The 14,354-nt window shown below is 39.8% G+C and overlaps 1 protein-coding gene across 1 annotated transcript in view; it reads left to right on the top strand.

Moving 5' to 3' along the window:
* Window positions 1-1,107: 1,107 nt before the first annotated feature.
* Window positions 1,108-14,354, top strand: part of LOC114461628 (mucin-17-like) — a 35,497-nt gene continuing 22,250 nt past the window's right edge. The window contains exons 1-21 of the mRNA XM_028443861.1: window positions 1,108-1,186; window positions 1,692-1,802; window positions 1,875-2,042; window positions 2,127-2,243; window positions 2,382-2,513; window positions 2,643-2,747; window positions 2,838-3,005; window positions 3,482-3,598; window positions 5,017-5,190; window positions 6,319-6,423; window positions 6,527-6,694; window positions 6,798-6,914; window positions 7,879-8,070; window positions 9,113-9,223; window positions 9,327-9,494; window positions 9,598-9,714; window positions 10,679-10,870; window positions 11,913-12,023; window positions 12,128-12,295; window positions 12,397-12,513; window positions 14,138-14,350. Coding sequence (XP_028299662.1) covers window positions 1,138-1,186; window positions 1,692-1,802; window positions 1,875-2,042; window positions 2,127-2,243; window positions 2,382-2,513; window positions 2,643-2,747; window positions 2,838-3,005; window positions 3,482-3,598; window positions 5,017-5,190; window positions 6,319-6,423; window positions 6,527-6,694; window positions 6,798-6,914; window positions 7,879-8,070; window positions 9,113-9,223; window positions 9,327-9,494; window positions 9,598-9,714; window positions 10,679-10,870; window positions 11,913-12,023; window positions 12,128-12,295; window positions 12,397-12,513; window positions 14,138-14,350 — 2,920 coding nt within the window. The 5' untranslated portion in view covers window positions 1,108-1,137. The remainder of the gene's footprint in view (window positions 1,187-1,691; window positions 1,803-1,874; window positions 2,043-2,126; window positions 2,244-2,381; window positions 2,514-2,642; window positions 2,748-2,837; window positions 3,006-3,481; window positions 3,599-5,016; window positions 5,191-6,318; window positions 6,424-6,526; window positions 6,695-6,797; window positions 6,915-7,878; window positions 8,071-9,112; window positions 9,224-9,326; window positions 9,495-9,597; window positions 9,715-10,678; window positions 10,871-11,912; window positions 12,024-12,127; window positions 12,296-12,396; window positions 12,514-14,137; window positions 14,351-14,354) is intronic.

Here is a 14,354-nt window from a genome sequence, read left to right on the forward strand (position 1 = left end):
AACTACATTCATTATCACCTTCACCAATTCAACAAGCAACGTTTAACTTTAAAATAAGGCTGGAACAAAGATTAAAAAAAAAAAAAACAACTTCAACTTCCAGTGGCGCTCGCTCGAGCATCACGCGATCCCCTTATGCTGTGTAAAATTCCTGGTGAGAACCCTGGATACCTTTTACAGCACAAATCTGGAGAGTGATTTGTCATTGGTAAGTTTGGGACAGACCACAAAATACAAGATCAGAAATCAGTAATGTTTTCATGGCCAAGTACAGTTTTTAGGACAGTACAAGAAATTTGTCTTGGTAGTTGGTGCACAAAACAAAAAACAAAGAAAAACAAAGAACAAAGAAACAACCCAGCAACAATAATAATAATAATGATAAATATAAAAGATGAGAGATAAATAAAGGATAGATAAAGAATAAAGGATAAATAGGATATATATATATATATATATATATAGTGCAGCAGATAATGTCATCATGGAGGTGGTGGTGGGGGGTTCAGTGGGAGACTGGATGTGTGTTCATGTGGATGGTGGCAGAGGGAAAGAAGCTGTTTTTGTGTCTGGAGGTTCTGGTCCTGATCCAGAGATTCAAACAGTTTATGACCGGGGTGGGAGGAGTCACACCTCAGATGATCTCCTGTGAAAACCTATTAAAGGAAAATTATGAAAAAAGAAGCTTTTGTAAATAGTGTGAAAACATAAAGCTAACTTGAAATGATTGAAACTGTTTGCAGGAATTTTACCTTCAAGCTGCTCATTATTGCCTGTTTTTTAACAATCACAAGGGAGGGCACATCATGTAGCACTGCTAGTTTAATTATTGCTATTATTATAGTGCACAGTCACGTTGAGGATTGTTTGTAACCAGGTTGTCCACCAATGATGACCAACAAAAGTTTGTGTTTAATGTCTTTAATTGGCCACAGTTTCAGAAAATAAGCAAGGTGTGTTTTAATGAGTGGTCATTGTGTTCCCACCTAAACTATGAGGAGTGGCGAAAAGGCCCTGATGTAAAATGGGATTACACCCAATAATTTAGACAAATCACATAAAATGTTGGGTATATAAAGTGTCATGTTTCGAATAAGATAACTTTGTAGTGTGTTAAAGTCAATCAGAAGCTTCAGGATGAAGCTGATGCTCTTTCTGACGCTCTTCGGGGCGCTCTGCACCACAGGTAATTTCATTTACGCTCATAATAAACATTTTGTAGGTACACAAAAAAAAAATCAGCTTCCTCTTAAAAAAAAGAAAAGAAGGCTCTTAAAAATCAACTTTACTTTGTTTTTCACTTTTCCAAACAGCTCAAAGGGAGACTGAGAAACAAACATTCTATATTATATAATCTACTAATAAATCACCTTGCTATTTTTTAAGCAGGTTAAGATATACTCACACAAACATGTGGTGGTAGCTTTGCTAATTCTCAACTCTCATGCGCTAAATTGGAAGTTTGCTACTTTAGGGTTTAAGGACATTTCCAATGTGTTTAATGAGAATTTCATGCAAAAGTAAATTGTCTCTGTACATAATGCAGTATACAGGTGTATAATAAACAAATAAACCATGTATACAGGAGTATACATGGTTTATTTGTCCTGTCGTTAACAATAATATAACTTGTTTATAAATAGTTATTTACATAACTATTTATTGATTTTTCATTGTTTTCTTACGCACAGCGAAAGCCATCTTGTGCTACCAATGCATCGACCCAAATGATCCGCTGTGCGCCGGTCAAAGATTGCGTTTGTGTCCTGTGCAGACGATGTGTTTAACGGCATCCATTCAAGGTAAAGAATTAATTGATGACATACATACAAGCATCTCTTCGATAAACAACTGACCCTAGATTGTCCCTACAGCCGGTTCACCTGGAAATGAAACTTTGCGACTCTACAGAAACTGTGCATCAACGGAAACGTGCCCAACTGCAGACATTGAGCAGTTCTCAATCAACCTGGGGGGCAAACAAATACAAGCCAATGTCAGGTGCTGTGGCTCTAATGCTTGTAATGGACAAAGTCTGCCTGGTAAGTCACGTTTAGTTGGATTTTTGATTTGATAATAAGCTTCCTTGTTTGTGTAACTGAAAGAAAGTGTCCTTTATATTTCAGCCATTGCTTCTCAGCCATCAAATGGCTTCAAATGCCTTGGTTGTCAACCAGAAACTCCAACATGCAAATCGTCAGTGGACTGTACAGGAGATGAGAATGTGTGCTTTAGTACAACAAGTGAGTTTGCAGTCAATGCATTTTTTAATATTTTTCATTGGGACACACTGAGAATTCAGCATAACAAACAAAATGTACATGACAATAAAATTACAATGCTAAATAAAAAAAGCGACTAAAAAGAATTTTCAATTCCAGCCATCAATGGCTGTGGATCTGCAAACTTGTGTGCATCGACGGAAAAACTAAATGCATTGCCATTGAAGGATTATCTGGAAGGAAGCCTCAGTAGCCCAACATGTGAGCCAGCAACCACGACAACGCCCAATGGTGAGATGAAACTAGTCTCTTCATTAATGTCAACACTTTCAATGATTGTTTACGTTGCAAATAAGGAAGAACAGTCAAGTAGCTTGTGTATTTATTACAATATTAAACTGTCATTTTTGTGTGTTTTAGAACTTTTTTGTCAAAGCTGTGCAGATCCCAGTGACCCCCTTTGTTCAAACGAGTTGTCAGAGAGATGCTCCTCCGAGACAATGTGTGTCACATCCTACGTGAGAGGTCTGATTTGTCTCTTCCTTTCTCAATCATCTCATGCTGTCTGTTTCTTCCTACAAATGTAACTTATCATGTATCTTTTCTATGCCCCAGTCAATACAAACAGAGTCCAGTCTGTTCACATTTACAAAGGGTGTGCAACATCATCTCAGTGTCCTGCCACTGGTTCCCAGACGTATTCACTAAACGGGGGGTCCTATAGCGCCCTGGGATTGGTGGAGTGCTGCGACACAAGTAACTGCAACTCCATAAGTTTAAGTGGTGAGTTTGAGTGAACCATTCTAACCCCAAAAGAGAAAATGAAAAGACTACTAAATACACACTGATTATCTCCTACCACTTTGTACAGTATATTTTATTTTACATACTTTATGCACTTTTTAAGTGCTCAGGTGGTAGAAGAGTCGTCCTCTGATCGAGAGGTTGGGAGTTCGATTCCAATCTACACCGGTCTATGTGTCGAAGTTTTCTTGGGCAAGACACTGAACCCCAAATTGCTCCCACTGGTTGACGATAGCGCCTTGCATGGCAGCTCTGTCCCATTGGTGTGTGAATGTGAATGAGCGGATATGTAAAGCACTTTGTGACCTCTGTCTGTGAGAGGTGCTATAGAAATAAACATAACTTACTTACTTAATATATTCTTGTCTAAGTCTTTAGACTTATTTTGTGCTAAAGATACAAGTGTAGAAGTTTCCATAAGTCCTTTCATTAATGTGTGATCTCTGTCCTTTCAGTGCCTGCCTCTCTGCCTGTTAACGGTCGACAGTGTCACATTTGTATTCCTGGCACAACAATTTGCACGTTTAAAATACGCTGCAGAGGAGACGAGTCCAGATGCTTCCAAGCAACAGGTGAGTCTTTTCATGCTTTACATGGGGGGAAAATAGTTATTTTGATTTTAGGAGAAATGTGTCCATTTAAGTTTGGGAATTGCATTTGGTTTTGACCTTTAATTCTCTAATTTTGCAAGTAGACATGAAGAACCTTTGAAAGGGCACATTTGACTAATCTAAACTACTATACTTAGATAATGATTAATCAAATCCAGTATTTCGTAAAATGCCACAAAAATATGACTTAAAGGTCCAGTATGATGCTTTTTTTCATTCCTCTCCATTTGGTCTAAGAACCCCAAAAACATAGTATTTGAGGTTTATTCTCCCAAACTCACCTGTTTTTCAGAGATTTAGTCTCTGAAAAGTCAATTTATTGACGCTTCTAAAAACGGGCTGTTTTGGGGCCTTCATGCATGTGCATGAGTGGACGTGTCTATAGACGCTGACTCCACACAACTGCTTTATTGCCACAGCAATTTTTTTTGCTATCCACACACTCTTATTGTGTTCAGCCAAAAAACTGCATATTACAGTAAAACACATGGCTATTTAAGAGGCTATTGTGATTGTGAGTCCAACAAACGCTGCTCCACGGTGAGTGTTAAAAGTTAAGTTGCTTTCTTGTCATCATCTCCTCTACTGATTACAGGAATAGTCCAATCAAGGTGACAGTCCACTGTTTTGTCCAACCGCTGCGTCACATTGGGTCACAAACACATCAGATCATCTCAAAGGAGATACGAGGCGAAATGACGGGTATTAAAAATGGAACTGATTGTAACTGTGTGCTACACCGTGGCTGGCCACTGCTCCTCAGGGAGGGGTTAAATGCAGCGAAAACATTGCATGTATGTAGCTTTACATATATGACAATAAAGGATAATATATATTCTATATTAAACCGCAGTGTGTGTTTTAGCAGTGAGATAGTTTGAGAGGGAGGAGCTCACATTCTTATAGGGTAGGAGGAACCAATATTGTCAGGAGGAGGAGATTCTCACCATGTGACGTCACAATGCAAGAAAAATCCAACTGGCCTGTTTGGAGCTGACTTTTTACAAAATGTGGAATAACAGGAGGGAGGAAACAGAACTTTTTCAACGTTGACCTTCTGAATGAGGCTAAAGGAATGTATATCACTGTAGCAAAACCATAATAATGGGATTTTTTCATAATACTTTAATGTTGACACTATATACAGTAGTTTCCAAAGAACTGTTGCTTATATCTACCTCAATACTGGAAAGTTAACCTTGATATGAGGGGAGAACTTACCGTCTGATCGCAGAAGTAGAACTCAGCAAGTCAATAACGATAACCTTTTTTAAGCTATTTGATAATTTTTTAGCATTTGCAACTTGGAGTGGAGAAAGCAGCTACTGTAATAAGTGTCAGTATAATGTTTTTATAACTTGTTTTATATTTTTGCACAGCCAACAGTCCTTCCGGCTCGTCTACACTCCTGGGCTGCACTTCTTCAAATGTGTGTGATGATGCTGCAGGCCTTGGAACTCTACTACAGATGATTGACACATATCCCATCAATGGCACCCCAACTTGCTGTGATGGAAACTTATGCAACGTTTTCCCTCTGACAGGACCGTCCGGTAATGGTAGCACACTTCTGCAAATTAATTTTATAGACTGAAGGCCACAGTGTACACAGTCAATTTTAGAATACAGGTACATCTTACTCATTTCAGAAAGTGAAACCCATATATGATATACACACAGAGTGAATCATTTAAAGCCTTTTTGATGAATTTTGATGATTATGGCTTTGAGATAATGAAACCCAAAAATGCAATGTCTCAGAAAATCTGAATATTACATTTGATCAATAAAAAAATAATATTTTATTATTAAAAATAATGATGCACTGGATTTGCTATAGCACTTTTTTACATTGATGTGCACTATTCTTTCACTCCACACATAGTGGTGGAAAGCTACTATTGTAGCTACAGCTGCCCTGGGGCAGACTGATAGAAGCAAGGCTGCAGTAGTGAACCATTGGCCCCTCCCACCACCAACACCGACTCACACATCACATTCATACTAGGCAATGTGGGTAAAGTGCCTTGCCCAAAGACACAATGACTTGGATAGATTGGATGGATTTGGTTATTATACAACCCACTCTACCACTGAGCCATGGTCACCTCATTTTAAACAAGAATGTTGTGCTTCTGAAAAGTTTGCAAGGGAAGCCCATGTTGCTTTGATAGCAGCCTTCAGGTCATCTGCATTGTTGGTTCTAATGTCTCTCATCTTCCTCTTCAGGGCACATGCTGAAATACTGATTACCGGTACCTCCCTCATCCGTTTTTATGGATCAATGTTGTCTACTGAACTAGGAATGACTTAAAACATTTAAAAAACGAACCCTAACCGAGCCCAAACTCTTAAAGAATTGCCAGGCTACTAATTTAAGTCAACTATTGTTAGAATATTTATTCTTGCTTTCATAGGTTAGATATTGGCAGGTTTAGATGTCCAACCTGAAATTGGTTAAATTAGTTCTCATTAAAGCAGATGTTACATCAAACAATGAAGCCTGCACAATCAGCTTCTTTTGTTCAAACATGTTTTTTTTTTTTTCGAACGCAAACACTCCTCGATTGAAAAATCTGTTATTTAAAAAGGTGTTTTGCTATACTGATTACAGTTGAGTGTTTGTGTATTAAATGGTCGTCCTTGTGATGAACGTTTTCTTTCCGCTCACTCATTCACAGCACTTCAGTGTCAGAGCTGTGCAGATCCCAGTGATCCCCTGTGTTCATCTGAGGTAACTGTGACATGTCCTGTTGGGAGCATGTGTGTCACATCTTCAACAAGAGGTATTCCATTCCTCACGTCACCAAATACTTCACATTAAAAAGAACATGCTGTGATCATATGCGTTTAAACAATGCATAAAACGGTTGGGTTTTTTTTCTTCAGTGATTTCTCCTGGATTCCCAGCTGTTAGGATCAACAAAGGATGTGCCTCGTCATCCCAATGTCCAGCAACAGGCTCTACCACCTACTCAGTCAATGGAATATCTTATGCTTCAACTGCATCTGTTCAGTGTTGTGACACCAGTTCCTGCAATTCAGCAACTCTGCCTGGTGAGTACCGATGGTTAAACAAGTTAAATACTGAGTTGCTCTACTTCATAGTGAGGGAAACTAAGTCTATTAATGAAACATCATGTTGTTTTTTCTATTTTAGTTCCTCCTTCACAGCCAACAAACAGTCTGCAGTGTTTCATCTGTATTCCTGGTACAAACTCCTGCTCAAATAGAGTACGCTGCAGAGGAGATGAGGACAGGTGCTTCACAGCAAACGGTAATTCTTCGCCTAACATTGTGTTACAACTCAAAACAGAGCTGTTAAACATATTTATCAGAGGACATGAGAGGCCAGAAGAGAGAAAAGTTTATTTATTTCTAACTCTTTGGTTGGAGAGCCTGTTGAAAGACACAAAACAGGCAACATCCCTCATCCACCCCGTCCGAAAAAAACAGTAAACCAAAGTCCAAACGAAACGTTGACCGACAAAAAGGAACGTCACTGACCTAACCCCTATAGGTCTGTAGAAGCCGGTGCCAGTGCCCAATCAACAAAAGAAAACCCTCCCCACTAAACAAATAAACCCACACTAACCCAAAACAAGACAGCCGGTCCCATCAGGCCAAACATGGTTCAAAATGAAAGAACACTGCTTAGCAAAGGATATCTCAAACCCCAGGTCAGATGGAGAGAGGCAGATCGTTGAAGCAGGTACAGTTGACAACCAGGCAGAGCATCAACGAGAACGGCTGTCAGAAGCGAGTCAGAAGGAGCTCAGGCAGTTCTCAGTCAGAGGGGCCTGCATGACCTGACAGCCAGCCTATTTATAGGCGGAGCCAGGACACACTCAGAATAAACAGAAAAGTTAATAAACCAAACAAGTTTATGTCCAAACTTCCTCCATGGCCCGTAAACTATATAAATGCACAAAATATATATATAAAAAAAAATATTCAAAACAATGTGGTCCCCGTACATAACATTTGTATGAATTTAAGCATCTTCAACAAATGTATTTATAGGTCCTGCTAGGTGCATAAGTAGGCTACTTCTGTTGTTCCAACATTTTACAAACAAAAGCAGATATCACTATTTTTGTCAGTCACATTAACAGCTCTAAAGGTCACCTATCTAAGATTGCATAATACTATTTCAGGATAAGTTCATTTTTAAAACACAGCATTCATATTTATCAGACATTTCCTTTAAGATGTTCTTTGGTTTCTTTTTCCGTTTAAAGTGACGACTTCAACTGGCATATCTCCCTTCCTGGGTTGCATCTCTGCCAGTGCGTGTGATACTCCTTCAAGCCTCAATACTTTTCTGCATCTTGATCAAGCTCATCCCATCAGCAGCGGACCATCCTGTTGTGTTGGCGATTCGTGTAACAGTGTCTCAGCAGTACCACCAACAGTGCCTACAACAACAGCAGGTACATAGTAAAAAAATAAATAAAAAAAAAGCTGTGAATTAAGTGAAGAGAAAACATTTACTCTTAGCATTCCTCTAGTGAACTAGTAGCTCTTTAGTGAACAAAGTTGTACTAACTACAGAGGAATCAAGTGGATCAATCATAGCATGAAGCTGTAGAAAAGCATTGTCCAAGCTCGGTTAAGAGAGGTGTCAAGAGCTTGAAGCTAGGAGAAAGCACTATAATAGCACAATATTTGTATTGAGAAAGTTGATGGAGAGGTACAGCAAAGGTCGGCAGAAGCTAAGTTTTGTCTTTGTAGGATTTGGAGGAAACAAATGATAGGGTGCTGGGAGAGAAAGGGTGATACTGCTGTCAGTGTGACGCAGGTTTTCTCATCAGAAGTAGTCAAGGACAGACCAACAGATGAGGTCAGGATACAAAACTATGATGGTTTAAAATGTCAGAGGGATCTGTAGTGACAGTAAGGGCATGATAAGAAGAACCTGAAGAAGTGGAGGTTTTTATTAGACAAGAGAGGAACCAAGGTGAGTTGAAGCAAAAGTACATGTGTGAAGGGTAACGACAGTGAGGAAACACAAGAGGAGTTTAAAAATGGACCATCCAAATCTGTGGAAGGAGTGAATGAGAGGTGAAAAAATGCAAGGAAAAGACAGACATAAGGGATCAGTGACAAAAGAGTACAGCTAGGGTATTGTGATAGTCAACCTGACAGCAGTAGGAACAGCTATGCTCTATGGGAGACCAGCACGTAGAGACCGACTAGACTGAACTGGAGGTTCAGAGTTGAGGATGTGGTGGTTTTCACTGAGCAGAATAGACAGGATTAGTAATGATGATATCAGTGGGAGAGCTCATGTTGGAAAGTTTACTGGGACATAGAAAGATGATGTTCAGATGGTTTGGTTTGCTCCGAGCTTTTGCCTTTCTTTTCAGTATCACAAAATTTGACCAAAAAATGTAAATTATGTCGAAGAATTAAAAATGTACTTTCTATGACTCACTGTTTTGTGATTAAGATACCGGTTACTTTTCTGTCCAGCTACAGCTCTTCAGTGTCAGAGCTGTGCAGATCCCAGTGATCTCCTGTGTTCATCTGAGGTAACTGTGACATGTCCTGTTGGGAGCATGTGTGTCACATCTTCAACAAGAGGTATTCCATTCCTCACGTCACCAAATACTTTACATTAAAAAGAACATGCTGTGATCATATGCGTTTAAACAATGCATAAAACTGTTGGGTTTTTTTTCTTCAGTGATTTCTCCTGGATTCCCAGCTGTTAGGATCAACAAAGGATGTGCCTCGTCATCCCAATGTCCAGCAACAGGCTCTACCACCTACTCAGTCAATGGAATATCTTATGCTTCAACTGCATCTGTTCAGTGTTGTGACACCAGTTCCTGCAATTCAGCAACTCTGCCTGGTGAGTACCGATGGTTAAACAAGTTAAATACTGAGTTGCTCTACTTCATAGTGAGGGAAACTAAGTCTATTAATGAAACATAATGTTGTTTTTTCTATTTTAGTTCCTCCTTCACAGCCAACAAACAGTCTGCAGTGTTTCATCTGTATTCCTGGTACAAACTCCTGCTCAAATAGAGTACGCTGCAGAGGAGATGAGGACAGGTGCTTCACAGCAAACGGTAATTCTTCGCCTAACATTGTGTTACAACTCAAAACAGAGCTGTTAAACATATTTATCAGAGGACATGAGAGGCCAGAAGAGAGAAAAGTTTATTTATTTCTAACTCTTTGGTTGGAGAGCCTGTTGAAAGACACAAAACAGGCAACATCCCTCATCCACCCCGTCCGAAAAAAACAGTAAACCAAAGTCCAAACGAAACGTTGACCGACAAAAAGGAACGTCACTGACCTAACCCCTATAGGTCTGTAGAAGCCGGTGCCAGTGCCCAATCAACAAAAGAAAACCCTCCCCACTAAACAAATAAACCCACACTAACCCAAAACAAGACAGCCGGTCCCATCAGGCCAAACATGGTTCAAAATGAAAGAACACTGCTTAGCAAAGGATATCTCAAACCCCAGGTCAGATGGAGAGAGGCAGATCGCTGAAGCAGGTACAGTTGACAACCAGGCGGAGCATCAACGAGAACGGCTGTCAGAAGCGAGTCAGAAGGAGCTCAGGCAGTTCTCAGTCAGAGGGGCCTGCATGACCTGACAGCCAGCCTATTTATAGGCGGAGCCAGGACACACTCAGAATAAACAGAAAAGTTAATAAACCAAACAAGTTTATGTCCAAACTTCCTCCATGGCCCGTAAACTATATAAATGCACAAAATATATATATAAAAAAAAATATTCAAAACAATGTGGTCCCTGTACATAACATTTGTAGGAATGTAAGCATCTTCAACAAATGTATTTATAGGTCCTGCTAGGTGCATAAGTAGGCTACTTCTGTTGTTCCAACATTTTACAAACAAAAGCAGATATCACTATTTTTGTCAGTCACATTAACAACTCTAAAGGTCACCTATCTAAGATTGCATAATACTATTTCAGGATAAGTTCATTTTTAAAACACAGCATTCATATTTATCAGACATTTCCTTTAAGATGTTCTTTGGTTTCTTTTTCCGTTTAAAGTGACGACTTCAACTGGCATTTCTCCCTTCCTGGGTTGCATCTCTGCCAGTGTGTGTGATACTCCTTCAAGCCTCAATACTTTTCTGCATCTTGATCAAGCTCATCCCATCAGCAGCGGACCATCCTGTTGTGTTGGCGATTCGTGTAACAGTGTCTCAGCAGTACCACCAACAGTGCCTACAACAACAGCAGGTACATAGTAAAAAAATAAATTAAAAAAAAGCTGTGAATTAAGTGAAGAGAAAACATTTACTCTTAGCATTCCTGTAGTGAACTAGTAGCTCTTTAGTGAACAAAGTTGTACTAACTACAGAGGAATCAAGTGGATCAATCATAGCATGAAGCTGTAGAAAAGCATTGTCCAAGCTCGGTTAAGAGAGGTGTCAAGAGCTTGAAGCTAGGAGAAAGCACTATAATAGCACAATATTTGTATTGAGAAAGTTGATGGAGAGGTACAGCAAAGGTCGGCAGGAGCTAAGTTTTGTCTTTGTAGGATTTGAAGGAAACAAATGATAGGGTGCTGGGAGAGAAAGGGTGATACTGCTGTCAGTGTGACGCAGGTTTTCTCATCAGAAGTAGTCAAGGACAGACCAACAGATGAGGTCAGGATACAAAACTATGATGGTTTAAAATGTCAGAGGGATCTGTAGTGACAGTAAGGGCAGGATAAGAAGAACCTGAAGAAGTGGAGGTTTTTATTAGACAAGAGAGGAACCAAGGTCAGTTGAAGCAAAAGTACATGTGTGAAGGGTAACGACAGTGAGGAAACACAAGAGGAGTTTAAAAATGGACCATCCAAATCTGTGGAAGGAGTGAATGAGAGGTGAAAAAATGCAAGGAAAAGACAGACATAAGGGATCAGTGACAAAAGAGTACAGCTAGGGTATTGTGATAGTCAACCTGACAGCAGTAGGAACAGCTATGCTCTATGGGAGACCAGCACGTAGAGACAGACTAGACTGAACTGGAGGTTCAGAGTTGAGGATGTGGTGGTTTTCACTGAGCAGAATAGACAGGATTAGTAATGATGATATCAGTGGGAGAGCTCATGTTGGAAAGTTTACTGGGACATAGAAAGATGATGTTCAGATGGTTTGGTTTGCTCCGAGCTTTTACCTTCCTTTTCAGTATCACAAAATTTGACCAAAAAATGTAAATTATGTCGAAGAATTAAAAATGTACTTTCTATGACTCACTGTTTTGTGATTAAGATACCGGTTACTTTTCTGTCCAGCTACAGCTCTTCAGTGTCAGAGCTGTGCAGATCCCAGTGATCCCCTGTGTTCCATTCAGACATCTGTAACATGTCCCTCTGGTTCCATGTGTGCTACCATTTACACACAAGGTAGGTAACATCTCTGCACTACATCTATTTTAACCACAGATACTTTATGCTATAATGTTTTAAGGATTTATATGACTTCATTAATCTTTACTCTACATCTACAGCTCAAGCTAATGGACTTCCACCACTCACAGTCTTCAGAGGGTGTGCACAGTCCTCCCAGTGTCCAGCCACAGGCTCCTTTACATTTTCAGCCAATGTGGGAATTATCCAAGTGACTCAAACTGCTGAATGCTGCAACTCAGATAATTGCAATTCTGGACCTGCATCTGGTAAGTGGAGCAACTCAAACTACAGATGTGATGATTACCAATAACACTTAATAGAAATCTTGGAGTACTTAATGTACAAATGTGTTGTGGGTCTTTTTCAGCTCCTGCTCCTTTGCCTTTAAATGGTCAGGAGTGTCACGCTTGCCTCCCTGGAACCACTCAGTGCTCGTTTCAAGTTCAGTGCTTTGGAGCCGAGGACAGATGTTTTGCAACATTTGGTGAGTCTTTGAATCCAAATCTTCCTTTAATAAATTAAAAAACTGAATACTTTTTTAAAGCGCCGTTTTTAAACTATATGGGTCAATAATATCACGTGAACACAAACAACCAATTAACCTAAATGTTTAATAGAAGAATCATGAATCAGCGTTAAAGAAGCACGGACAATTGCCCGTTGCGGAGCATCCGTCTCTCATTCTGAGTGACAGCTGTCTAATCTGCCATGTTTCAGCACCAAAGACAGCACAAAATCACAGCTAATTTAGCCACTCTCATCACAGAGGCCACTACGCTTTCAGAACAAAAAACCCACAAATACCAAATATTTACAAACTTTTACAGCATAAATCCTAAAACACTGGCTCTGATTGGCTACTATGAAACATGACGCCGCCTAAGCCAATTATAATCGCTCACCTTGTTTTTAACCCACCTCCTCACAACAGCTGAGTAAGAAGCCATGGTTGCTTTCAGATAACAGTTTATTCAATCAATGCATGTAACGCACCACTTTTAACGTTCAGTAATGATAACGGCGTTGTAACGGCGTAAAAAGTAATTCGTTAGATTACCCCGTTACTGAAAAACAAACGCCGTTACATAACGCCATTATTTTAAACGTCGTTATGCCAAACACTGCTTACGCGGTTTCTTCCACTGTGGTAGACGTTAAAATCTCAGTTATTAATCCAACAGAACGTGTAACTGTGTCCAATCCTGATGGTCTTTATGAAGATAAACTCTATGTCACATTTTACAACGTATTTAAACGAGTTCTTTGTTTTTTTTCACCAGAACGTCTTCATTTATCATCTCTGTTCTGAGTTGTTTCCTGGTTTGTTGCCGCTGTCGACACTAATTTGCGAGATCTGCCACTCAGGTCACTTAAGGTGGCAGTTCTCGTGAGGCTAGTGACGGCGTTCAGTTTAGTGAGGCATCTTTTAATTATTATTACATTAAAATACGGGAATGGCGGGAAAGAGGGGTAAAATACGGGAGTTTCCTGGCCAAAACAGGATACTTGACAGGTATTCTCATGTCTCCTGGATAGTTCTCCTCCTGTGTCCTGTCTGGTTCTCTGGCATTAGCATCGTTGCTACATGTGCTGCTGCTCTCCTCTGTGATTTCCACAGAAACAAGCTTGGACTTCTGAACCTCAGGCTTAGCTTTACTTATTGACTTTAAAAAACTCTTTATATCAAACTGCTTTCTTTTAGCCATTATCTACTGTCTTCCAAGGTGACAGAGAAACAATTTTTGCGCAAAATCACACTTAAGACGTAGCGTGGGGGCGTGGTTTGACATTGTTTACTCTCAGTCGTGCTGAGTTTTCATTTAATTTTGTGTGTAGAATGACATTTCCAGTGATTTCAACTCAATAAAAGACACAGCTATCCAAATATAATACTTCAAAATGCAATCAAAATACCTAAAAGCAAATGAGGTGCTGAAGAAAAACAAGAAAAAAAACAGGGGCAGGATCCAATCAAATAAGTGCCGGTCAAAATCTGGGAGGTGCCAGATTGTGCTCCGGTAGGATCCAGCCCAAATTAAGCTCTGATTATATTGCATTAAATCAACATGTTTTCTCTTAATTGTATCTTGTAATTTTCTGATTCTCAGTATCCAGTCCTTCTGGAACATCCCCAGTTATCGGCTGCACATCTTCAAACTTGTGTAACGATGCCTCAAGTCTGGGTAACGTTCTGTACAGTGACGGTAGTTCTCAAGTCGTCAGCGGTCCAATCTGCTGTCAGGGAAGTCTGTGTAATATGTTCCCATCATTCTCCCCACCTGCTGTTACAACGACTGTTCCACCACAGGTTACCTCACCAGGTAC

Source organism: Gouania willdenowi, chromosome 4, assembly GCF_900634775.1.
Source record: "Gouania willdenowi chromosome 4, fGouWil2.1, whole genome shotgun sequence".
Lineage (NCBI taxonomy): Eukaryota > Metazoa > Chordata > Actinopteri > Blenniiformes > Gobiesocidae > Gouania > Gouania willdenowi.